The 27,043-nt window shown below is 40.8% G+C and overlaps 1 protein-coding gene across 1 annotated transcript in view; it reads left to right on the top strand.

Moving 5' to 3' along the window:
• cacna1ba (calcium channel, voltage-dependent, N type, alpha 1B subunit, a) overlaps nt 1-27,043 on the top strand; it is a 191,635-nt gene that overhangs the window by 55,768 nt on the left and 108,824 nt on the right. Inside the window, exons 4-7 of the mRNA XM_068703672.1 lie at nt 2,629-2,720; nt 5,410-5,562; nt 6,123-6,310; nt 16,984-17,087. Coding sequence (XP_068559773.1) covers nt 2,629-2,720; nt 5,410-5,562; nt 6,123-6,310; nt 16,984-17,087 — 537 coding nt within the window. The remainder of the gene's footprint in view (nt 1-2,628; nt 2,721-5,409; nt 5,563-6,122; nt 6,311-16,983; nt 17,088-27,043) is intronic.

The following is a 27,043-nucleotide window of genomic DNA, read 5'->3' as shown; positions in this document are numbered from 1 at the left end:
GAACAGGTGTGACAGCAGGCAGCAACCAGACTCCGCCCTGGTCTCCACGGAAACCTGCTCACCCAGCCTGAAAGTCAGAAAACACACCTCCCAGCCAAGTCAGATCATGACAAGTTCATGCATTGCATGGCACACCTGAAAAGCTGAATTGTAAAAATGTCAGAGTTGAAAGCTGACCCTGACCTGTACTGAACTGTCAAAAGTGGAAGTTGAATTGAATCAACTTGTTAGATAAAAAAAAAAAAATTCCTACTTATTCCAAGTAGGAATTAGGGGTGAGGGAAAAAATCAATACATCATAGTATGGCAATATTTTGCCTGGCAATATTGTATCGATACATGAATCCCAAGTATCGATCTATTATTATATAAACTACTAATATTACAATTAGGGATGTCAGGGTTTAACCTTTTCGCCATAACTGCACTTATATAAATCATGGTTTCATAACAATAACAATTGAAAAAGCTACGATATCTATGATGTCTCGTACAACGTGTGTGTGCGTTTGTTTTGTGTGTTCCAGAGAGTCGTGCCTCTCACCTGAAGCGTTGCTGCAAAATGTTCAGAGGGAACCGGCATGACGAGAGCTTGTAACATTATTCAGGTTAACAGCAACAACTGTTCTCATAATGGACAAGAGCCATACAGCGCTGGTATGGAGGTTCCATTTAGTCACATTATGGTGCGTTCAAGCTCCATTTAGCAAAAATTAGTATTACACGAAAGTAAATTATATTGTTATCATGATGTGTTCAAATATAAACTTGTAAAATCTAGTTTTGGTGAGAAACTTAAATTATTCCAGTTGTTTGAAGGATATGATTTATAATAAGCATAAAGCTTATAATTTATAATTAAAATTACTAAGTCGTCAGAGACAAGGTAGTATTTGGGGGGAATGAACCTTTAAAACTGTAAGTCCTTTAGATCCAGGTCCAGGTTTTGATCATTTGAAAAAATTATTTAAACCTGACAGTTCAAGTTATGGTCTTGAACATTGAAAAATACAGCAATGTATTTAAAATAAAAATAAGTGAATGAAAAGTTTTTTTGGGTTGAATATAATTTTGATTCAGTTCTGGAATTTTTTTGAATACATTTATTTTTTTTCATTTTTCACTTTCATATATATTTTGATATTTGAGGTCTTGTGGTCAGTGGCAAATGATCAAAACTTTTGACCTGGATTTAGCTCCATACTATGACAGGGCACAGATACTTGTTGAGACAACATGATCCTCTTTAACATTAGTTTTACACTGACTAAATCTAATACTCTCTCTAAATTGTTTAAGGATAGCCTTCCACTGTTTTGTTGGTTATTGCAAATAGTTTTTTTAGTTAAGACCCTCTAATTCTGCTTTATGCTCCTCTGGGAAGTGAGGCAAAAAGTTGAATAAATAGATCAATAAGTAAGTAAATAGTTATATACTATGCAAATGTATAATATTGTAAATTGTCAAACATAGACCATTTCTATAGAGACATTGAATATTTTACAATAGAAAAGAATGTTTTTAGTTTTACCTCTGTATGGCATGTTGTAGGCAGATGTTTTACTTTCAGTTCTAAATGGCGTCAGCTGCTGCGCTCTGCTGCTGCGCTCTGATGATGCCGTGAATTGACAAATCAGCTTTCACTGCTTTCACTTATCGATATAAGTTCTTTGATAGTACGTCTGTGACCAAGATTTCCCACTGCATCTAACATGGATGTTAACTCTTTCTTCCACTCTTCCTGCTAAAAAACTGGAAAAATTAGATTTTTGGATGCTGTGGTTGTATAGGATGCTAGACCACCCTGTGTGCAACAGTTTCATAACCGCAGTGAAAATGTTGTTTTTGAAAGTCTAATTGTTGGATAAAAATATGATGTGAATCTGTCTTTTTTCAATACATTTTTGACTTTTGGAGGACTGAGCACGGCGTTGCTCGCTGTATGTTTGCATAGGATCATGCCACCAGGAAGAGAGCCAGGTTTCGAAGCAGGTAGAGGCCAAACAGTGATTACAACTTCCGGGTCCGTCATGTGATGCCATCGGGCCAAAAATACTCATGGACTTACATTGGGAAAGAGACATGTGTAACTCAGACGCAGATCTTTTCTTTCCCATTATGAACACTTAGCTCTGATTTATCAATAGGTTGTAAAATACACTGGTAGCTGAGTCCAGAGGTATTTCCTTCCTCTGTTCATGTGAATGAGCCTGAGAGAGGAAGCTCTATTGTGTTTGCTCTTTGGGCCCACTGATATGGAAAATTGCTGGAAATTTGGGGTAATTTTTTATTTGGAAGTCAAATTTGTTTGCTTCATGCACCACTGAGAGACTTTCACGTAGGAGTGAATGGGGCGACCGCTTCCAGCGCTGTATCTTCATACATACCTGCATAGTACCAGTTAGTTATGTCGGGTTCTAACGGTGAGCATCACTGGTACATCAGATTATCAACTGTCACTACCATTGTCTCATGTGTTTGTTTACCAAGCTCATGAATGATCTGATCACTGATGTTTAAAACGAAGCCCCTACAATGATCTTTCTCTGCACATATGTTTCAGTCAAACAGCTGCTGACTATGAACCCTTCCTGTATTCTTGATCCTACTCTGTTGTTGTGTGTGCAGGATGCTGGCCACTGTGGGGGCTGACTTTGATCTGACAACACTGAGGGCGGTGAGAGTGTTGCGGCCGCTCAAACTGGTCTCCGGCATTCCAAGTAAGTTAGCTTCACATTGTAACACATTTTTATTGCAATGAGTGAAACTGCTAGCAGTGTAACGGGTTGTATATGGACCCAAATACAGCACACAAGATTCCAGGAACCATTGACTTTATTATAAACTTAGCAGGTACAGAATGATACACAAAGTCCTTGGCAGAGCAGCAGATACAGAATTAATCCAAGTCAGGAACAGAAAGCTGGTGGGTTTACCGGGAGTCAGGCGAGATGGGTAGATCTGGGGTAGTTGACAACAAGAATTCAGTCCGTGATAGAGCACTGGAAAGTCTGGCATTGAAGAGCGAAGAACAATCTGGCAATGTGTGTCTGAGAGGCAGGAGTCTATATAGTGGTTTGATTAGTGATCAAAGACAGGTGAAGGGAGTTTAGACTGATGAGGAAGGAGTGGCTGACAAGTAGAGTGAGGAGACTGTGGAGCTGAACTTTGACAAGCAGAGCTCATTCCAGAGAGGGACATCGGACTCCTGCAGGGCTGGACTGGCCATATGGCATACCGGGCATTATCCTGGTGGGCTGTGGAATTTTGGGCCGAAACAATGGCCCATTATTTTTTTGTTCTCAATTGGTACTGGCCTGGCCTAGCTTCAATGACTGCTATTCACTTGATGATTCAGCAAAAAGGAAGCCCTCTGATTGCAAAGTGGATAGACCAAACTAGGCCCACTCAAAGCTACGCGGCGCGGCACAACACAACCGACACACTCCCACCCTCTTCACCAGTCCCCTGTCTCCAGTGAGCACAGACCCTGAGAAGGAGCCTGACATGTCCAAGAAAACAAAACGCATGAACAGAAGAAGCATCTACCACGACAACTCATTTCTGCATTCCACGGTGCTGATATTTTTGCACAGCCCGAGGGAGCATTGAAACGCTTTGGCTCTGCCTGTGTTCATAGAACTTTAATTATAATATGTAACCTCTGTTTTAATTGTGCAGTTGATATTTTTAGAAGTGAACAATTGTTGCTGCTATATTAGCTATGAAAACAGATGTAAGCAGCTATGGTAAATCCATCCATCCATCCATCCATCCATTCAGGATTGCAGGGGGGCTGGAGCTGATCCCAGCTGACATTGGGCAAAGGCAGGGAAAACCCTATACAGGACGCCAGGCTATCACAGGGCATGGTAAACACAAAACAACAATTTTACAACCAGGTACTGCAATAGGTCAAAATCCACCCCCCCACAGCCTTTCCTGCAACAGCTGACAGGCACACAGACAAACCTGGTAGAACCAAATGTGTTAAACGCTCAGGAACATGTGGACTGTCCTCCTGCATGTGGTGTCATTTGTCACAGGTGATGCAGATACGAGCAGCAAGCCTTCTAGTCTGAGTAAGAGAGCCATGTTTCTATGTACGGCGTACTGTAGATATATCAGTGGTGTTGAATAGAGCAAAGATCTCACATCCCACATTCCTCTATATTGCAGATGAACATGCCATCGCAATATGTTTTTGACAAGTCAGCCCCATAATAAACTGAAATCTCAGTGTTGGACAGCCTCTGCCACAGTCGTAATCAAGGTCCACTTCATTGCATTGACACCTCAGCAGATTAGATGAAGAAGGCTGTGGGATATGGTAAAAAGCTGCCTGTGATATAGTGAACCAAAATCTTGTTTACAGATAACTAATCTGCAAATAAAAACATTTTGATTAAAGGCTTGGTTTGAAATATTGTCCAGTTACTATGTATTTACAGGCCTCTCACTAATTTCCAAAAGTATTTACAAGAAAACAGTTAAAATTCCTTTAGTTTGTATGCAATTTGAAATACAATTAAGTATATCCAGTTAATCTGACATTCTATTGTTATGTTCAGAAGTTTCTCAAACAGAGGGGAAGAAGGCCATAGAGGAGAAGAAGGCCACGGAGGAGAAGAAGCTTTTAAACTTAAATTCCTCACACTATGTTTTTAATTAGTGTTGTGTTGCGCACATTGATGGACAACAACGATAGCTTTGTAGGCGGGATTGAGAATGGAAACCATACTTGACTTGCTGTCATGAAAACATTAAGTCAACAGCTCCAAGACCCTCCGCTTCTATGTTGACTAAAAAGGACGTTGGCAGGATACATCATATGCTACCGATTATTTAGAACAAAAGAAAATAACACCGCTATTGAAATGAAAAAGTAGTTCAGTTTGGACATATTACCTGACTTGTGGTGCTTTGATCCCCAGCTCCTCCAGTCCATATCGATGTGCCCATCCCTCCCTGGGGTTCCCTACCTTCGGTGTGTGTGTGTGTATACCTTGCATGTCAGCAACCTGCCATCAGTGTGTGAATGTGGCGTTAAAGCGCTTTGAGTGGTCCGAACACTGGAAAGGCACTCTACAAGTCTTTTACAGAGGTGCAAGTAGTGACAGAAGTATATTTACCTGTACTTCTGTCATTTATATTTGTGAGAAGTAAATTGGGCTTTTGAGGTATTGTGATTTATAAATGACTTACGGTTAAGAATTGTCAAAGAGCTCCTTTAAAAATCTCTGCCTGTGTGATTAGACAATACTTCGAGGTAGATGACCATGTCTACCCTTCTCACTCTCTCCCCATGTTTGACTGTCTGTTCTCACACTGCCATTCTCCGATAAAGACAAGCAACAAAACAATAATAATAAAATAACATTTTTAAAATTCATGTTTCTCTCGTTTCAGGTCTTCAGGTGGTATTGAAGTCCATTATGAAAGCCATGGTGCCTCTGCTGCAGATCGGCTTGCTGCTCTTCTTCGCCATCCTCATGTTCGCCATCATCGGCCTCGACTTCTACATGGGCAAGTTCCATCGCACCTGCTTCAGAATCGACACAGGTATGCAAGAGGAAAGCGAGGGATGATGGTGTTACTTGATGTTAACATAGGCATAAGTTGATAGAACCTTAATCATATTTATCTTATAAAGGCATACAACTGATTGAGGTCTGCTTTAATGAAATGTATGGCACAAGGTACATACACACTTTGAAAAGGCTCCAACTCCTATTCCTGACAGATTTTCAGACTAACCCCACTTCTATGATATGTTCCAATTATTTCCCCTAAATATTATATAATCAAAAACAGCTTCACAGCTTGTTTGTTTCTTCATTAGAAAGCTCATAAGCCATTTCAATTTCATATATAGCATCTGTGAAAGTCACTCTGGATAAAAACTTGAAATTATGTCAGATGTACTTGCTTAAATGTTGCCATTCTGGGTATCATTGTAGTAGAACCCATATATTATGCATCTGATATTTAGCATGTTTTCTTCTTTTTCATCTAAGAAAGAGTACTTTTACATAATACATCCACAGTCTTCTCTAGAAATATCTCGGCGTAATGTATTTTTGAGTATGTGATGGTGTGTGGATGTGTGTTTGTGGCTGTAGATGAGCAAGCAGCAGATTTCCCCTGTGGGCTGGAGGCTCCGGCGAGGACTTGCGCCAACGGCACCGCCTGCAAGGAGTACTGGACCGGACCCAACTTTGGCATCACCAACTTTGACAATATCCTCTTCGCGGTTCTCACTGTTTTCCAGTGCATCACAATGGAGGGATGGGTGGACATTCTCTATAATGTGAGTCCACTTCTGAATGCTGTTTCTTAAGCATCATGGGGGCACAGCCAAGGTTTGTGGGCAGGATCAACTGGAGTCCGTCTTCCTATATAGGCAAGCTAGCTACATTCCTCATCCTACGTGCAGATTGTAGGCTGCTCACAAAGGTTGACTTAACTTCCAGAAATAACAACTCAACCTGTTAAGCCCAACGGCCCCAAATTCAGGGGCACTCGGGCTCAGATTAGTAGCATATACCGTCGAAAAAAGTCCATTTATGCATGTGTACAATTAATGAATGTGTACATGTTATATACCAAAACAAATAAAGAATTCTGGGCAATACAAACAATCTAAGCCATTTTTACAAACTCCAAACACAATTCTACACAACTAATATAAGCAACTAGAAGATTTACCACAATTTCACATATTTTTAGCCATGACTCGGCAAGCTACGCACTCCTCTCCGAGATACCATCACAAAGCTAACGGTTAGCACGGACAACCGAGATAGCAAAAAGCAAGAGAATTCGACACAGATTCCAGAGATACCTTCAGAATTTCTCTCCATGAAACCATTACAAAGCTGTGAGCAAACAACCACCAGAAGCACAAACCGCAATATCCATCATAATCATAAAAGCTCCTTACTTTTTCGTTGTTCTCCGGTAAATCCCCGCTTAATTCCTTCAAACATATTTTCTACGTGTATCCGGGGCGTCTCTGAAATGTTCCCGTGTAGAAACAAGGGTCTGTCTAACTGTGCTATGATCTGGGAGAGGTTTAAAGCTTGCAGCTACAACATTCAAAAAAAATATTATATATATATTTTTATAGGCAAAAATTTAAATTTTCAATTTGTGCTGTGTTCCATCTTAATTTACTCTTAACCAGTAACATATATACTGATATTTACAAATCTGAACAAATTTCACAAGTGTTACCTTTATTATAACACCAAAACTATTTTAAATGCACCTTATAGTTAGAGAAATACACTCTTTTTAGTATGGGTATGCAATTTTCGAGCAGAGGCCTAAAAATAGGGCTAGGGCTTAACAGGTTTTAATCAGCATATTATTTGAACATCATGAAAAACAATGTCAGCTGCTCCTATCAATCACAGCTTCCGTATCAACAGAAACTCAGCACTGGCGCCTGCAAGACAAATTCGTTACTCGCTGCTTATTGGTTAGGACAAAACAAAATTATCCTAATTATATCATCTAACATGAACAGTCAGGCCACGATATACCTTCTGCTATTAATGATAGCTACGATTGAGCAGGTAATCAAACACACAGGGACAGGAAGTGGAGACGTGAGTAACAAAATAAAGCATTAAACCAAAAAGGACAAAATGCAAAAACAAGACAGACTTAATCTGTGAAGCTTGACGAGATGTGACAATTCACAATACATTCCATTACTGTTGTGCTTTAACTGCACAGTCTAGTAGCTATTGCCAGGAAACACATTTTTGACACACAGGCAGTAAATTAGTTCATAGATCATTAAGGTGACTGGTGAGGGAGCGTTATTCAGTACAATGTAAATTATGTATTGGCTCTTGTGCTAGCATTGGGTTGAATTATTTTCCTCACAGTGACTGTAGTTTTATATCTGTAGAGGTCTGATAACATTTAGTGTGCTTCCCAGCAAAATAAGTTAAAAACCAGTCTAGAAAGTGTGTCAGTGAGCATGAACTAGTATGCCTCCTTTCCCTCTCAGCCTTCCTCTGGGATGATTAGAGGCAGACATAAGGAGGAGGACTCACACACAGCCACAGCTCCCATCAGGAGCACAGCGCAGCAGCGTTACTGCTAGCATGACACAAATCACAGCTCTCTGCCATTTGCATAAAGTCAAGATTATATCATGCCAAGGAAACAATTATGCAATAGGTACAATTATTAAACAGCTGTAGTGGGAAATGAATGTGTGTTTAGCAGTGTGAGTTTGTCCTAGTGGGGTTGAAAGAGGGCAACAGAAACACAGAGAGAGAGAGGAGGGAGGTAGAAAGCAAACAATGGTAGATAGAGGAGGCTGCTCGGATGTCTAACACTTACACATATATTGGACAGCAGGACAGAGCTACAAATGAACTCTTTGAAGCTCAGCAGTGACCTGAGGATTAGCAATGCAATGGATCTGACACCATCAGATACATGATGTACATGACGTTACTTACAGAATACAATGATTGTGAGCAATTACAGAAGCAATGACAATGTAGCAGATGACGACATTTATGAGAATACAAGAATATGAACCACTTATCAAAAATAGAATGGATAGGACTACCATACTGACCAGATACTGTACAATGATATAACACCACCTACCCAAAATTATTGATATGACATCACATATCAGAAAACAATTAATAAGGCCAATTAGTAGAATATGATGAGAATGGAACAATTGCAGAATGCACAAAAGTAGTTATTAGAAAATACAATGGATTTAAGTAATTGGCAAAATAAATGAATATAATATTAGAATACTTGGAAGTGAAGAATTAGCTGAATACATGAATATTAGTAATTAGCTGAATTATATATTAATCAGATCTGATGAGTTATCTATGAATGCAATAACAGATAAAAAGGAAACAGTGAACAGCAAAATAGACATTAAGTCAACATGCCACCACCAGTTTTATGCATTTATCAAGAATGAAAGCAGTAGCAGTAGCAAAAGCTCCAACACCAGTTATAACATGAGTTACGAGGGATTTAGGGAGAACTTAAAGAGTTATGGGCAGAGCCTGAACAATCAATTCATCTATACTTATTGTATAGAGCAGGTCAAGACAGGACTCTATATGAACCAACATGAGATTTCTCCACAATGCTGCTGCTACAATAAATGCAATTCCACTTAACAGATCACCTAATGCTGCTCTGCTGCAATAAATGTAATACCACATGACCAGCATGTGAGGTCATGAAGACTATAATACAATAAATGGGGTTACAATACATCAAAATCCAATATATGTTAATAACCTTTATTTAACCAGGAAGACACACACTGAGATTAAACCTCTTTTTCGGTTGGACCTAGCCAAGACAGGGTCAAATAGCAGCATCCAACACATCATGAGGACACATTGGACCATGATACATCGACAGTGACCCACTGAACAGAGGAATTGGAGGGCTGGGCTGATGACCCATTCCCCACTTCTTACAGACCTACTCCTGACAGCCGTGCTCGGACTGCACACATCTTTGAATTCTGCCTTTTTTTGTGATCCTACTAAACACATTACATTACATTACAGTCATTTAGCAGGCGCTTTTATCCAAAGCGACTTACAATAAGTGCATTCAACATTGGTAATCAAAAGAACTACTAGTCACCAGAAGTCATAAGTACATCTCCTTTTCCAAACAAGCATCTAAGAGCGTGAAGCAGAGCCAAAGTACAGTGCAGAAACAAAGAAAAACTCTAAGTGCAGAAAAGTAATATGGGTGTGGTGGTGTTTTCTGGTGTGATCCAGGTCTCAGTTAGAGCAAGAAAGTTAAGGGAGAGCAAGGAAGCATAACCTGAGATGAACTCAGCTTTCAGCACTGCCGACTGGCAATTCCAGAGCCACCCTGCCACCACTTGCTCGCCCCGAGCTGAGAGACTAGGATAGATGAGGTTAGTGGGGTCACGGCTCCTGAAAGCGGCCCAATGTCTACGTGACCACCGGGCAGAGGAACGGACAGAAATAGGATGCAAACACATGGTAGTACACGTTCGAGAAGTCTTAGCTTGACGAAGTCGGGCTTGAAAAAGTCGCCCTGTTGCCTTCGTTTGTCAGACGCTTGAAAGCTGACGCTTCCAGCAGTGGTTAAGTACAGCTATCTACTGATTGCTCATTGTCTGCCAGGAGTGGAAGCTCCGCCCTTGCAATCAGCAATCAGGGCTTGCTCAAACAACACCTCAAAATATTTGTGACTGTATGGTGACACTATTACTGTGACAGATCTGACCACAGACAGACATCCAGACAGACAACCAACTGGGAAAGTAATCGTAACTGCTTCTGTGGTAGTTCTGCTACAGAAGTTGCCTTCCATGATGACGCACAAGGTGAAAACAATACAAGCCACACACTAAGGCGGCTGGTAAGGAGTACTTAGCCAAAATATAACAGAATATAATATATTTTTTTAAAAGCTTTCGATGATCTGAATGATTATTGTTAACAGAAAGACGTGAATATAATGTTGAGGTCCACTATGACCAGATAAAAAAGGTCATAAAGTAGCTGTGAAGCAAAAACACCCCAGAGTTAGTTGTATATGTACATAGAATCTAAGCAAGGAACATTTGCAGAGCAAGCATTTCCGGCTAACTGTGTGAAGCTATCGCATGAATCTTGAAGAGGAATGCTTACATTTAGGCGTTTGTGTTTCTGTTGCTGGCCCCAGACATGAGAGCTTCAGCGGTCAGATGTCTCACATGATGCAGATTACATCAAATCTGGAGTAGAGGGAGACTAAAGTCTGAGAACCACTGACCGTGATATCCTTCACAAACCCACGGATAGTCATATCGTCACAACTTCATTGACAGAAGAAAAACAATGGTACACAATGGAAGAGAGTTGCTTTCATGCCATCTGAGCATGCTTATTGTGGTTTGTGAGGAGGTCAGCAATGACCAGGGCACTGTGCTTGAATGAGGCCGACGTGATCTTTCTTACAGACTTTATGATCTGCACTGATGTGGATGTGGATAACTTCTGAGCATGTCATGAATGACCGTGTCTTTTGGCATCAAGCACTGCCCTTTGCTTGATTGGAAATTAAAACATAAAACGTCACAGTGTAGATGATAGGCTAACCATGTAATTGTGTCGCTGTGCTATTGGACAAAGGAGACCAGCTGATCAGAACAGCTGATATCATGATCAACAGCCCCAAACAATAACAGCAAATGTATGAGAAATAAACTACGGGCTTAGGCATGCAAGAGTATAGTCTTCCTGACTGAACTTACGCTAGAGCTTCATTTGTCACTTCGATGTCCATTAGATTTCATTATGAGTTACAAACACAGACCATATTAGCTGAAAATAGAGGCACAATATTACAGTCACTTGTTGCTGAACAACAATAACAATAACATTTCAGCGTGTTCCTGGCTGGGAGAGTGAAGTCATGAAAAGCTGTCTAACCAAAATGAAATACTCTGCACTACGCTTTGTACTTCACACAGGAGAGGACTCATAGGAACACTGTCATGTTTCTTTTTTCCTTGCTTCGCTCTCTGGCTGTTGGAATGAAAGTGGCCCTCAAAGGTTTCTACCCCTGAGTTGCAACATCGCAGACACATTATAAGCAGTAATGCCATTAAAACAAAATGAGGTATGGTTCACAGAGTTATTTCCTTGAAACTTTACCAAAAAAACACACAACATATGTAAAGAATGTCGGTATGTCGAAATGAAAGAGAATGGCCCCACGTTTGTATCAAGGTAACCACTTAATACATATTTGAAAATGAATTAAGTTTTCTGATCTGTTTGGCAGCTTTTTCATTATGAGACTCTATTATATATTAAATGTATTGTTTATTTATATTTACTTAAACTTTTATTTAAAGTTATGAGCTGCCAGTTTGATGCAGAGTAACTTAAACTGAGCCATGTCTGTTCAGACAGTACAGAGGATGGATGTGTTTCAGTCTGCTGTTTGCTGATTTGGCTAACATGATGAGTAATCCCCACTAGACAGAGGTGTTCATCCAGAATTAGTCCATATGAGGTGTTAGGGTTGTGTGGTTAAGATCACTCCTTCATCCATCCTTAGCTCCTCTCCTGTCTTCTGGGTGCCTGACAGACAGGTAATGCTCTCTGACCACTCGGGCCTGTTTTGGCTGAATATGATTGGTGGATTCTCTGATTCAATTGTCAAGGGAGGAGTGACGGCTGTCTCATTTCCTGCCGCCGTGGGACTGGGCTGTGTCCTCTTCATCAGAGTGTCCATCCATCATAGCTGGACGGGCCCTCGTCTGTCTCCCAAAGCTGAGACTCTCTAATGGGGATGGAGGGCAAAACTCAGACTTAGTTTCTCATGAGCCCTTATAGCCCTTTATGGCCCTTTTACACTTTTTCACATCTGTGTGTAGACAACCTTTAAAATAACACTTAGACACGAGATAGACCTACTATGGTAAATGGACTGTACTTGTATAGTTCTTTTCTAGTCTCCCGACCACTCAAAGAGCTTTAACACTACATGTCATCATTCATACACTAATGGCAGAGACTACCATGCAAGGGGACACCTGCCCATTAGGGCTCTAACTAACCATTCATACACCGCAGGCACTGCGGGAGCAATTTGGGGTTAAGTGTCAAGGACACAACGACATGGACTAGAGGAGCCGGGGATAGAACCGCCGATCCTCTGATTGAAGGACGACCCTGCAGTGTTCATTCATCCAAATTATATGATTTTCACATTCATAATAACCAACAGTTAACTGTAGTTTTGATTTAGCCATCACACCTGATTTCTTTGCTTCTCTGTGGTGATTGTACCCATGATTTCATAGATTTACGTTAACAAGGAATCTGTATCTGGGTTAAAAGATGGATCATTTTTTTCAAGTCTGTCTTTAAACAATACTTACTCTCCAATTATTTGTTCTTTTAATTGGTCTTCTCTCCATACTGACCTTGGAAAAATCCTTTTCTAATGCAAATTCAATGTAGATGATGGGGGCAATATCCACATTCTGTGTAGAATCATTCAACCAAAGTTAATATGAGGATTAGGCAGTCTGCATTTCAAATCAAGTGGATAGTCAGTACACGTGACGTTCCAGCAGTCGGGGTAAGACAAGTGAACATCTTGTGTTACTATCTCTCTGAAGCAGCCTTCTTACAGTGTGGTTACACTGGGAAGGGATCATCACTTGCATGTGAATATTATATGAAAACTAAGGCTACATCCACACTACTACGTTTCCATTTTAAAACGCATATGCTTTGCTACGTTTATGTCCCTATGACTACACCCACTTCTTATATACAGTCTATGGTCAGGGCTAGTTAGAGTCACACACAGATACAGTGTAGAGCATACACTCCCACTTGTACCGCTACAACCCCTGTCTCACCCTGTTTCCTCAGCGTGCTTACTCATTGAGTCGAGGAAATCTCCATTTCTTGCAATACCGTAATTCCTTAAAATGAAAAAGATCAAAGATATAGTTTATTCCAAGTATCAGCAGTCTCAGATCAAGTCCAAACACAGCTGCTTCAGAGTGTGATTTCCTGCTCTGTGTCTAGTCTCCCAGGGAGTATGGGTGTGTTATTACAGCTGAATTGATGGCTGTTGTTGGGCTTACACTTTTAGGGGCAGAACAGGGCTACTAATGGCTTTTCTATTGCCTTGTGTGCTCTCTGCAGCCTCACCCCGACACCAGATAATGCGCTACCATGCCCAGCCCTCTGCAGCCACTTCCAGCTCAGAGCTACATTATGACAGATGATTCCACCTTTCTAATACAGCGCCTTCTTCACTATCAGCAGGTCAACATAGAGCACACAACCCCTTGCCCTGTTACTGCCTGTGCCATTATCTCTTTGTAGTGAAGTAGACTGATGACCCTTAACCCCAAATTGCTCACGCAGGCTGTTCCGGCAGTGAATGAATGTTAGTTAGAGTCCTGACCAGCAGGTGGCACCTTGCATGATAGCCCCTGTCATCAGTGTATGAATGGGAGAATGATGACATGTAGTGTTAAAGAGCTTTGAGTGGTCGGAAGACTAGAAAAGAGAAATACAAGTATAGTCCACTTACCATTTTAGACCCAACACCTGTCTCTGATCTGATCTGTCTCCACGTTCATTTTTTTATGTTTAGTGTTAACAAACAAGCCTAATGCCGTGTTCACACCAAACGCGGCGCTAATTATTCGCGCGGGTAGATTACATACAAAATCTATGCACAGACACAATGAGATTGGAGTAACGCAAATTGGCGATGATGGCACGGTGCGATTGGCGCGGATGGCGCGGCGCAATTTTGTGAGTTGAAATCTTTCAACTTAGCCCAAAAAATTGCGTGACGCTGTGGCGTGACAGCCTGTCAACGTTGAGATGCTCCTCCTGTCACCAGTGATGTCCTGCCGTTGTTGAATCAGGAAACAAATACTGTAGCCATCTGTGTTCACCCAGAGCTATACGATACCTCATATTAGTAGAGACCGGACCAAACTGTGTATATGTACAAACAATGAATAGACGCTGCCGTATTTACGCCGAGATGACGTTATTTTGAGTGTTGATGGAGGTGCTACAATGTTAGCATAGGATAGCACCAATCGATTTGAGCTCCATTGGGAAAACAAGTTTTTTTTAAGTTATTCATCTTGCGGAGAGAACAAACAAAACATTAACTCAAACTTTTTACAAATTGGCATCATTACGTAGTTATTTCGGCATCCCTTTTTGTCCATTTATTGCAGTTAAATCACAGCAAAATCTGTTTATTTGGGGTTCATACAGCTGTAGTAAACCAGCCGACGTGTGGCTTGCTAGACACAGTGAATACAGCTCGGTAAAATCCACGGAGCTCCTCCGGACTATGTTATGAACCCAGACATGACGACGTTTAGTTTCCTGGGATATCTGGGACTTCCACAACAAATACTAAGCAAAAATAGAGGTTATTTCTTCCATGGTAGGATGGCGGAAATAAATGGCTTACGTTAATAACGGCTTCCAGGGTGATGAGCCACGCCCCCTCACCGCTGCGTCTAGCACGAATGGTGCGATTCACGTGAATGACCACAAATGGTCCCCGGCAATTAACGCTGCGTGAATGGCGCGATTAACGCTGCATTTGGTGTGAATGCACCTTAAGAGTCTACAGCTTTTAGCTAAACGCTAACGTCAGCATGCTAACATGCATGCAAACAACAATGACAATGCAGATTTTTTTTTTACCTTGTTTAACATCTTACTTTATTGTGTTAGCATACTAACATTTGCTAATTCAATGAAATTGTATTTGTATAGCCCAAAATTACGAATTACAAATTTGGTCATAAACTTAAGTACTGGACAAACTGAAATGTTTACCTGATGATGGCGCCAGACAAAACATGAAGGGAAAACCAAAGCCTATCACCCGGCCCTAGTTTGCAAAACACGGTAGGTCCATCCACCAAAACCAACCAGCATCAACATCACCAGCACTCAATCAGTAGCGTGGGAATGACCATTTTCCAGAATTATTAATCAGATTGTCCGGTTACAAAGAATAGTAGGTGGCGGAGTGGGCAGACCAGTAATCATGTCCATGTGTCAAAGTGTCTATAAGTTACTCCCAATGTGTGTGGGTGTGAGTTTACTACACACCCACACACACAAGTTCCTGTAATTTAATATAGCTTATCCAGTTCAAGCTGTTCCTGGTACTCGAAACATCTTCACATTCTTTTTGTAGACGCTGAGCCAGCACACACAATCGAATGTACCTATTGTTTGGCTATTGAACAACATTTGCAGAAGTCTGGTTTAAATGTGTTGATGTAAATGTGTGTTACTTACTTTAATGATCCCGGTTGACTGCACGGTGGTTTTTGCAGTGACGTCTTAAAACACTGTCAGCCTGAGATGAGCTCCAGTGGTCTCATTGCACTAGTGACAGGAGAGGTTCAGTGTTTAAAAATAGCTCTTTAAGGAGCAGAGACGGATGATGAGGCTTCATGGGAATTTATATGAACTGTGTTTGTGTGAAAAACTAGCAATGTGTTAGTTTGGGAAAACATGGATTTCACCTTTCCAACAAGAAAATAACAGTAATCTATAGATGTGAAATAGCACATGCATGAATGATGGGAAGGCATCACAATGGAAGTAATAACCAAATGTGAGTGACCGTTGTAAACAGTTATGTAAACATTAGTAGAGTAGAAGGCCCTCAGGCTGGGTGGACGTCACAAAGAGCCTCAGACTGTGACTGCTGCTTCTCTCATTACTGCCTCAACAGCAAACAAGCTCATCTCTCCTCCACACCAACGCCAAAACCTTTTTCATACCCACCGTCAACCTATTTTACAGGATATGGCCAATGTGGCCCCTCCTGTCTACATGTCTGTTCTTGTACAGGGACTGCTTCATGGGCTGTATTCACTCCAGTTAAGGGTAATCTCAATAATACAGTGCTATCACATTTAAATTAACAGTGTTCTCTCCAACAATAGAAGAGTATAGGCTACTCATAAAGCAGCATATCACTGCCCATGGTTTGGAATCACATATAGGGATAATGTTGGCTTTCAGCTATCTAGCATATATTGTCTTACTCTTACTCTCTGGATGACAATACCAACTGTGTATTAATTAACTGTGTATTAATACGCCACCCATGCACTATTTCCTCCTGTTTGAGACACGGAGTAACTGTGTAAAGTACAGTGTCCAGCGGTTTTAGGAAATGACTGAGCCCATATTTGTGAGCCGTTTTTATGGTACATTGGATTTACGTCTGCAGCAGGAACCAGTGTGTTTGGGGCTGAGAGCCACAGGCAGAATAAGAATCTCAGAGAGTACTGAGAGAATGAACAACACATTGTTGTCTTTTGTCTAAGAAGAATATAGAAATGCACCAGTCCTTTAATTGCAAAAACACAACACTGTTAACAGTCTTATTCTTTGTCTCTGTGTTGTTTAGGCCAACGATGCTGCAGGGAACACGTGGAACTGGCTGTACTTCATCCCCCTCATCATCATCGGTTCCTTCTTCATGCTTAACCTGGTGTTAGGTGTGCTGTCAGGGTGAGTACAGATGTGAGGATGACCTTAGCGGAGCATTTCAAGAGATGTTCTTTACATTTGACCAACATTTACCCTTCTCTTAACCGGACCTTTTGGGCCATGTGATGGCTACATTTGCTCAAGAAAAACAAAATGAGAATGTGAATAAATGAGAATGTGCTACACTACCACAACGATGCTGTCTGTCTAGACAGCGTTATTAGATGTAACCGCCCATATGAGAGCAGAGCAGAGCAGTGTGAATTAACCAGTGTGGGCACGCTCACATGCACTAACATGGCACTAACATGCACTAAAAGAACATGGCCATCCGGCTATGTGAACACAGGAAGGAGAAGCTCTGATATCAACACTCACAGAGGGAGAGAGACTGCATCCTCTGCTCAGGTAGACATTACTCCTCTAAGTCTTTACATAGATGATAGTTGTTTGATGATATATTCATGTTCAGAATGTTAAATACAGCTCCTTCAAAAATGGTAAGAGGACACAGACTCCATCATTTTGGACCACAAGTGTTGTGTTTGAATTCATATTCGTAAATCAGCATCGAGACTAACAAAGGTTTAGTGAGTGTTTGTGCAAATATAATGTTAATAAGCTTTTCTTTCGATATCAAGCTAATGTGCTGCTGCATCACACAGTAAGCTAGCTGTAACACACTTTAAAAATCTGATACCTGCATTGGAAGTGGCAGTGTCATGTCATATGAGCTCTTCAGAAATGTGGAAATTTATAGCAGGCTGTGTGAACCGATCAGGACCAAATTGGCTAAAGCTGGCAATAGCGACTGGACATTAAACAACAAAATCCAAAACAGGTCATTAAGCCTCATTTTTATAGTTACCATTGTTGTGCCTTTTTGTATAGAGATCTTTGGCATATTTGAGTATCATTAGGACTTAATATAGAGTTGAGTCTGCTAAAGAAATGTTGCCTTATGAATAAAGAATTTTGTGAAAATTAGTAAAACATTCATCATTAGGTCAACTTTTTTTGTCTTTAAATAAAACAACAAAAATGATATCATTGTGATCAATAGTAAGCATTGCTGTGTACCTGCTACTTAACCACTGGTATGGGAGCAGGAACCACTGTTATACCTGTCAAGCTTTCCATCCTCACACGGCACAAACAGTATGCTGTTTGCAGTAATGGTGGCAGCAACATTACAACATTTTATTTAAACTGGCTGTAAGAGACTTATTCGACTTAATAAGATGTGTTAAGTGATTTAGTAACAAACATGTTGAAATGCTCCTTTAGTTACGCTACTGACTACGTCATAGCCAATAGCCCTCAGTTGAGGTTAATCAGTCTGAAGAGCAAATCGTTTTTTGACTGTTGTGCCAAGTTGAGCACAGAATGAATCTTGTAACTTTATTTTTCATTGAGTAAACTTTTTAAATGGAGTTACTGCCTCTGAAGACTTATTTTGCGTCAAGCTTATTGCCAATATACAGACTGTAACAGTAGTGGTAATGTGGATTACAAAACAGAGAGAAGATTGCCGCTACACTGGCCCTCGATTTCTCCCCAAAAATGATCATTAGGAACGTAAACAACCAACATGGCTACTGTGCAGTAGTAACATGCAGTAGAGAGACAGGTAGACAGGCAGGTAGGTAAACATGCAGTAGAGAGACAGGTAGACAGACAGTTACAGGCAAACACTTATCATAGATCAAGACTCGAAGGAAATCCCTCAGCACCTTCAACATACCTTCCTTTAAATTCTTCTTCCTTAACCATGTGAGTTGCTTTTGGTCAAAACACAAAGTACTTTGTGTTTGTCTTGTAAAGAAACACACTTCTGTTTATACATGTCTCATACAAAAGCACTGAGGGCTCTGACATAACTGTTGTTCCAGTATTACAGTGTTCCCATCAGCGGGTAGTCCTCTTCTCTTGTTTCTTTGGTGTATTGCTCCCTTTATGGTGAACTGCTGCCATCAACTGATATGTGGAATTGCATTAAGACAAGGACGTGATGCTCTTGTCCGTACAAGACACGCCTCTGTATGTATGAGTGAATTTTTACAAACCCATAGAGGTTGATGGTTTAGGTTTTACGTTATTATCAGGCTTTTGTCAAGTCACAAAGACGTACTCTGATGGAGTCTATTTCTTCCACTGCTTCATCACCTTTGTGTTTGACTCAACACGGGGGTGTTTTTGAACCACTTTTAAATCAATCAGTTGTCTACGGTGGAACAACCGGAGTAACTGTGGAAAACAAAATGCAGTGTTGACAACTCTTTTCCAATGAAACTAGCTACCACTAGCTCCAAAAGTCACTAATATTCACCAGATGACATCATCCACTGGTTTGTGACGTTACCACACATCATTTGAATAAAGCTAGTGGTTGTGTTGTGGCAGTGAGGGAGACTGCCAAGAGGAGAAGGAGAGACCGCATGCTATTGACTGAGATCTCTCCATGTACTTTTGGGAATGAATTACAAGTCAGATATTTGAAAATATATCTTTCTTTTTCCCTGACGGTCAGATTAAGTCGTTAAATTGGTTGCTAGTAGGGCTACATTTAGACATAGAGGATATGGACTTTGCTGTACCGTCTGCACCACTCGTGTTGAAACTGTCTCGTCTCTCACCTGAACATTCCTCTGCCGTGTTACTCCTATGGCCTTTCTGTGAGACTGCTGTTATCCCTGCATTTTCTTCATCTATCTGAGCGGATTCAAATGGATCAAAGTAATTCATTTTTGAAAGAAGAATGCTCCTGCAGATATAGTAATGTTTCTCCTTGCTGGTATTTGAGAGACTGACTGTCTCTCAAAGATTGAGTCATTTTTGGAACATCTTTTTTTCTTCTTTTCTCCTTAGTTTCTGCAGCTACTTGCCGGATGGCAATCAATTTATGCCGTCTTGAGAGGAGTTTAATGACTAGAGTGAACAAACTACAAACTGCCTGCTTCACAGAGCCATCAATAATTTTCTTTCACCTTGCAGTCAATTTTACTCCCATCATTAATGGGTAGTAAATGTATGCTCCTATCAGCTTGTCAAAAGCTAAACCAAGAGAGCAGTTTGACTTATATGGATCATTAAAGGCAGCCATGTACAGATGTTACCTTCAAGCTTTGTCATTAAATGTGATTATTTAAGTACAAAAATGACATTTTAGTTTTTAATGCCAGATTCAACCCTTCACGTTTTCTGTGTCCTGTCATTGGTCCAAATCTTGACCATCTGTTTCGTTGCCATGAGGTTGATCATTTTGGTATTAAATGACATTAACCACATTTTAGTACATTTTGTACAACTTGGATATTACATTATTTATCTTTAAAGAGATACATAAATAATGTGCATTATAAATTAACTATGAAAGAAGACAAGAATGAAATGCAGTGCATAGCCACAGCAAAACACAGCACAGAACTGAAGTGAAAAATATTTGTTACAAAGACCAGCTAGTTTTACTTGTCACTCTGTCTGTTACAACACTCAACTGATTCTGTCTCAAAATTACGTCTTCAGCATGTTTTTGTCTTTTTTATTTTACACTTGTCAGTGCCACTAGAAGCTGGGTTTTCATGGTGAAATTGTGTTGGACGCTTCTTTGCCTATGCTGCAAGGTGACAATAACAACAGGGATTTCAAGATCATTTCATTGGACAAGATACAACTTTATTTATCCTGAGGGGAACTGCTGTGCAGCAGTTGTAATACGAAGCCTGAAGCCCACCACCCATGAGTGACTTACGCCTAGCAACAACCTGAATGAGTTGTACTGTCAAGCTCCAAACCACCAGCTCCCCCTCCCCCACCCAAGCAGGGGTCTGTGCCTCACAACCATCCAAACCAAGAGAATGGGTGAATGATGACAGGTAGTGTGAAAGCGCTTTGAGTGGTCGCAAAGACTGGAAAAGCGCTATACAAGTACAGTCCATTTACCATGTACTCTGCTGAGAAGGTTATTGGTTGCAATCTGCCATCCCTCCAGGACCTTTAGTCATCCAGGACCGTGAGGCGGGCAGGAAAGATTATGGCTGACCCCTCTCAACCTGGATACAGACTGTTTGAGCCACTTCCCTCTGGCAGGAGCCTGGAACCTTACACCACATACAGTTTCTTCACAAATACAGCCGGCCTCATCAACAAGGCCTGGGACCCCCCACTGACTCAGACTCTTACATCACATCAACAGGACAATGATTTAACTGTACACTTTAAATACAGACAGCAGAAATATTTGATCATGTCTTGTATATTTGTTTGTTTTGTATTCTATTTGAAACGTTCATATTTGTATCTTTAATTATGACTTCATACTATTATACTGTGTTTATTGTTTGTTGTCACCAAGTCCAATTCCTCGTTTGTGGAAACTACTGTTTGTGATTCTGAAGTGGGAGGAGTGCAGATATATATGTCTAATATAGTAACAATAAGGTGCAAATTCAAAATATACACAATAATACAATGCCAGAAACAGGTTAACAGAATGGATCATAAGAATATATGCAAGTTTTCAAAATCAATGCTTTCCTCCAGATTAAGTCACAGTGAAGCCTGCGGATCAGGAGAAAAAAAGACCCTGTAATCAGATTGACTTTTATATTTATAAGCTCATTTTCCTGCCTAGGCCGTGAAATGGCCCACAATGCAGCACCACAGATCTTTCAAGGAAGCATGACCTTATCACCCCTATCTACTGATTTATTATTATCAATTTTGAAATGCAAGTCATCACATTCAGTGAAACATGAATGTGAACAATGTACATGTCTGAATTGCTGAGCCCTTATTAACAAGTTAACAACCTGAGGTCCTGCCAACGGTCTCCTGGCTGTTCCTCTCAGCTGTGTTCGAGCCTTTGTGGTCGCGGCTCTAGAGCTGTACAATGAATGAGCCATTCTGCTTCCCTGTCAACTTTAAAGTCCCTTTTTTAAACATGTTTCTATGGGCAGGTGTCTTCATTTCAATGTTTACTCGCTCCAGCTGGCCATTAGCCACTGTCACACATGTATATACTGTAGATCCACACGGAGAGAAAGACATGACCAACGTTTAAAGGGCAGGTAGCATTTAGCCAGCCCCTCTGTGGTTTTCTTGTCCTCTCTGTTTACTGCTCTCTTCACAGGAGTTGTCCGATGGCTTTACAGTTATTGGAGAGGTGTAAGGTCACTGATGCTGTCTGGCAGGGGTGTGCTGGGGCCATGTCTTTGTTTAAAGGCCATGATCTGAGCTTCAGCACAGGCAGGAGAGCAGATACATGCAGGGTTGAGAGGCTGCAGATCTCCATGGGAGGTCAGGGCCATTCACTCAGCTTTCGTCCCATCAGTGTGGGCAGGCCGGGAGAAGATGTGGCATCATTGTAAGGTGGCTACTTTAGCATTATCTTGTTGGTTTATTTTATGTTTTTAGTTTTTGTAAGCACATCACAATATATAATACATCATTATCCAGCTCCATGCAGAGGAAGAAAATAAGATACAATAAAACTGTATTTACCCCGAGGGAAGAGTTGGAACGAGTGCAAATAACAAAATATAAACAATAAAGATTATCAATTAAATGCAAAAAAATCCACATATTGTCAGAAATGCCAACAGCTTAACAGTAAGTATAATCAATATAAACTGGGACTTGAATATATTTCCAATAAATGGCACTTACATCGCAATTCTTGTCATTACATTCGATGTCATTTCAAACAACTACTTGACCTCCATTGATAAGTCGACGACAGCATTTGCTTCAGTCGACTAGGTAATCATGGCAAAACCCAAATGACGGGAGATAGAGGGGCAGTGCTGAAAATGTCAGAAATGTTGGTAAAATTACTACTTTTTGTGTTTGTAACTGTATAATGTTAGAAGACACTATGGACCTAAACATCAGTCCTACACTTTGTACACTGTGTGTTTTCTGTAGTGTAACTGGTAGAAAAGGTTGATCAACCTCCAGATTGACAGTAAGGACCACAGATATAAATAACAAGTTGCATATGTATAATATTCAATTTAGTACAGGTATATTAATACAAGTGTATATTGGTAATTCCAAATGTTCAGTGATGTTCAATTTTTTTTTTCATCACTTTACTACTTAAGTGTTAAAAAGCCCACACCATCTGCCTCTGGCTACAAATGTGGTGCTGTGTGTTCCCACATGCCACTCAGCTCCATCCAGACAGCATCATTTCCTGATTCTACATTTGTTGAGCTGTGATTGTTTCAGCGGTTTCATCTCATCTATATTCACCTTCACCCAGACCTTTTGCACTTTGTCCTGATGCACATGCATAAACCAAAATAGCTGGTGAGCTTGTAGATGCACGCAATGTCCGTGCTCCCAAAACCCTCACTGTGTGTTTGCCATTGCACAGTTGAAACAGGACCCATAGTATACATATAGTTTAAATATGCTGTCTACACAGTATAAATATACACTGTGTTGTACGTATGCAATTCAGTTTGGTTTGATGATGATAATGTGTCATCCAACAGGAATGCAGTAAAGCAGCTTTTTGAGGAGAATTGGGGTGTTTCTGTACACGTGCACATCTGGATTGGTGTGACTGTGCTTCAATTATCTCATTTAGTGTTGATCTGAGTCCGTGCAATGTTTGTTTGTGCTCAAGGTAGCTGATGTATCAGTATGTATGTGTGTGACGCAGTGTGAAAGTGTGGCTGTAAGCTGCTACAACGCTGGGAAATCACACTCACACCACACACAAACACAAACACACACACACACACACGCCACACACATCACACGCCATATACACACACACACACACACACACACACACAAACACACATCACACCCCACACACACACAAAAACAAACACACACACACACGCCACACACACAAACGCCACACACATCACATGCCACACACGCACACACACACTCACATTACACATACACATACACACACTACACACACACACGCACGTACCACACACAAACACACACGTACCACACACACACACACACACACACACACACACACACACACCACACACATGCCTACAACACATGCACTTCATACACCACACACCACACACATGCACAAGACACACACAACACACACCACACGCACGCACACACACACACACACACACACACACACACACACACACACACACACACACACACACACTGTACACCAATCCAGCAAACACATGGATGCACTGCACACACATTAAAGTGAGAAAGATATGTAGATATCTATGAAATGAGATTTAGATACACTGGCACTTCTACAAAAACACACACACACACACACACCCTCAGGAAGGCAGACAGCCACTGCAATGCAGAAAAGAGCTTCCCCCTCCGCTGTGTGGGAGACACAGCCATCACTGTTCACTGCTCTGTTGTTTCAGTCTGTCTTCCTCTCTCTGTCTCTTTGGCTTCATTTCTTACATGTCTTATTTCCCATCTCATTTAAATTGACAACTGTCTTATTTGCATGACATAACCGTAACCCATATGTTATCAAAGCAACACAGTGGCAATGGAGATTATTTTATCAGCTTTAACAATTGAGAAACAGAAATAATGTGTTGGGAACGAAAACAAGCGTGTTTGAGTTATCAGCATATAAGAAAACTAAATTATTGACATCAATAGAATTATTAATGTCAGTAAAATGATTAACGATTATTAATAATAACGGGGCACCACCCTGTGAAACAGGGACCAATAACCAAACTATAATTTAAGTCTCATAATTAGTGTTCACTCATAATGTCAATAATCAAAGTACTGTTACACATTCAGAGTGAACAGTGAAGGTTTAAGTTCGAGCAACAGACCACATATCAGCTATCATCACAATACACATGCAGAAAGTAATCACAGACAGCTGATCTTTAAAGTATAATAGAGTTCATTAAGTTCCACTAATAATGATTTAATCAACTAATATCTAAAACTAACAACAACTATACATTTATGAGCACGCTATCGAAACAACAAACTATAGTAAGGGGTGTGTGTGTGTGTGTGTGTGTGTGTGTGTGTGTGTGTGTGTGTGTGTGTGTGTGTGTGTGTGTGTGTGTGTGTGTGTGTGTGTGTGTGTAGGGGGAACGGGCGAGAGAACAGCTCAGACAATGTATGACGTAATCTGAAATGTGGCGACGTCTCTCGCGTGTAATACTCACAATCAGTGTGTCATTTAAATAATATTTTTTTATCTCTTAGTGTATCATTAGCTGTTGGGTTCCGTATACTCTGTAGCTGTGTGACTTAAACAGGGGACATTAAAAACACAGCCAGGCCTCGGGTTTCTCTACAACACACAGACACTGCAGTTAGAAGATGATCCATGCACCTCTGTCAAACCTCGGCCCGTTGAAAGGATCATTATGGTTATTTACAACTTGGCTTTTATTTTCATGCTTTGGTCCCAAAGCTCATCAGTAATAAAATATTCATATTTACATTGATTTAAAGTTTCTACCAGAACTGATAGAAATTATTGCAGAAACTAGAATCAGACTCTCATCTTGAGTCACAAGTAAATCTCAAGTCACAAAATAGCTTAAAAATGTTATTGATGCCATTGCACCCACTAAAGTGAAGGTTGTCTCGGGTAACCAAAGATCTCCTTGGAGAAATGCTACGCTGGTCTGAATAGAGAAAAGAGAGTGTCAGAAAGCTAAGCGCAGGTGGCGAGAAACAAATCTCCAGGTTCACTGTGACATCTATAAAGACAGACTTCGCAATTATAATTTGGAACTTAGAAATGCAAGGCAGTCCTTCTTCTCTGACATCATAACCAAAAATAATAACAATACACATGCCTTATTTGCTACCGTCGACAGGCTAACAAACCTTCCAGTGTCAGTAGCTGCTGAACTCCAATCCACCTGGGCATGCAATCAATTTGCCTCCTTTTTAATTCAGAAAATTAGACAAGTAGTCAACCACAGAATATGTGTTGTCCCCATCTCTAAATAACATCAATTCAAATATCACGACACAATTGCATTCAATCGACCTTAGAAGCCTAGAAGACATTATTCAACATCTGATGTCATCCTCCTGCTGCTTGGATATTCTACCAATACACTTTTTCAAAAATATTTCAAACTGCATGACCACTGATCTTTTACAAAATGTAAACACATCCCTTCTTTCAGGTGTCTTCCCACAAGCCCTAAAAACTGCAGTTATTAAACCACTCCTAAAGAAGTTTAACTTAGACTCCGCAACAATGAAAAATTATAGGCCAACAAACCTCCCATTTTTAAGTAAAATAATTGAAAAAGCGTTTTTTCAACAGCTGAACAACTTCTTGGCCGTAAATAACGACATAATGATGTCTTCCAGTCAGGCTTTCGACAGCACCACAGTACTGAAACTGCTCTTGTTAAGGTTTTCAACAACATCTACTTGAACACAGACAATGGCAGAATTTCAGTCTTAGTATTACTGGATCTCAGTGCTGCCTTCAACACGGTCGACCATGACATACTACTAGAAAGACTAAAAATCTAGGTGGGACTCTCTGGCACAGCACTTAACTGGTTAAAATCCTACCTGAAGGACCAAGAATACTTTGTGTCTGTAGCTAATTACACATCAGAGCTGACTAAAATGACGTGGTGTTCCCCAAGGTTCAATACTGGGGCCTCTTCTGTTCAACATCTACATGCTTCCACTAGCTCAGATTATGGAAAACACGGGGTGTGGAGGGGCTGTCTTGGATGACACGTCTCTTCAACATTGTGTGGAGGTCTGGGACGGTGCCTAGGGAGTGGCAGACCAGGGTGGTGGTTCCCCTGTTCAAAAAGGGGGACCAAAGGGTGTGTGCCAATTACCACGGTATCACACTACTCAGCCTTCCTGGTGCTGGAAAGGAGGGTTCGGCCGATAGTCGAACCTCGGATTGAAGAGGAACAATGCGGATTCCGTCCTGGCCGTGGAACAACGGACCAGCTCTTCACTCTCGCAAGGATCCTGGAGGGGGC

Source organism: Cebidichthys violaceus, unplaced genomic scaffold (assembly GCF_023349555.1).
Source record: "Cebidichthys violaceus isolate CVI_PGR_0920_01 unplaced genomic scaffold, fCebVio1.0.p SCAF_9, whole genome shotgun sequence".
Lineage (NCBI taxonomy): Eukaryota > Metazoa > Chordata > Actinopteri > Perciformes > Stichaeidae > Cebidichthys > Cebidichthys violaceus.
Note: the sequence above shows the minus strand (reverse complement) of the source record. Positions and strands in the feature narration are given on the sequence as shown.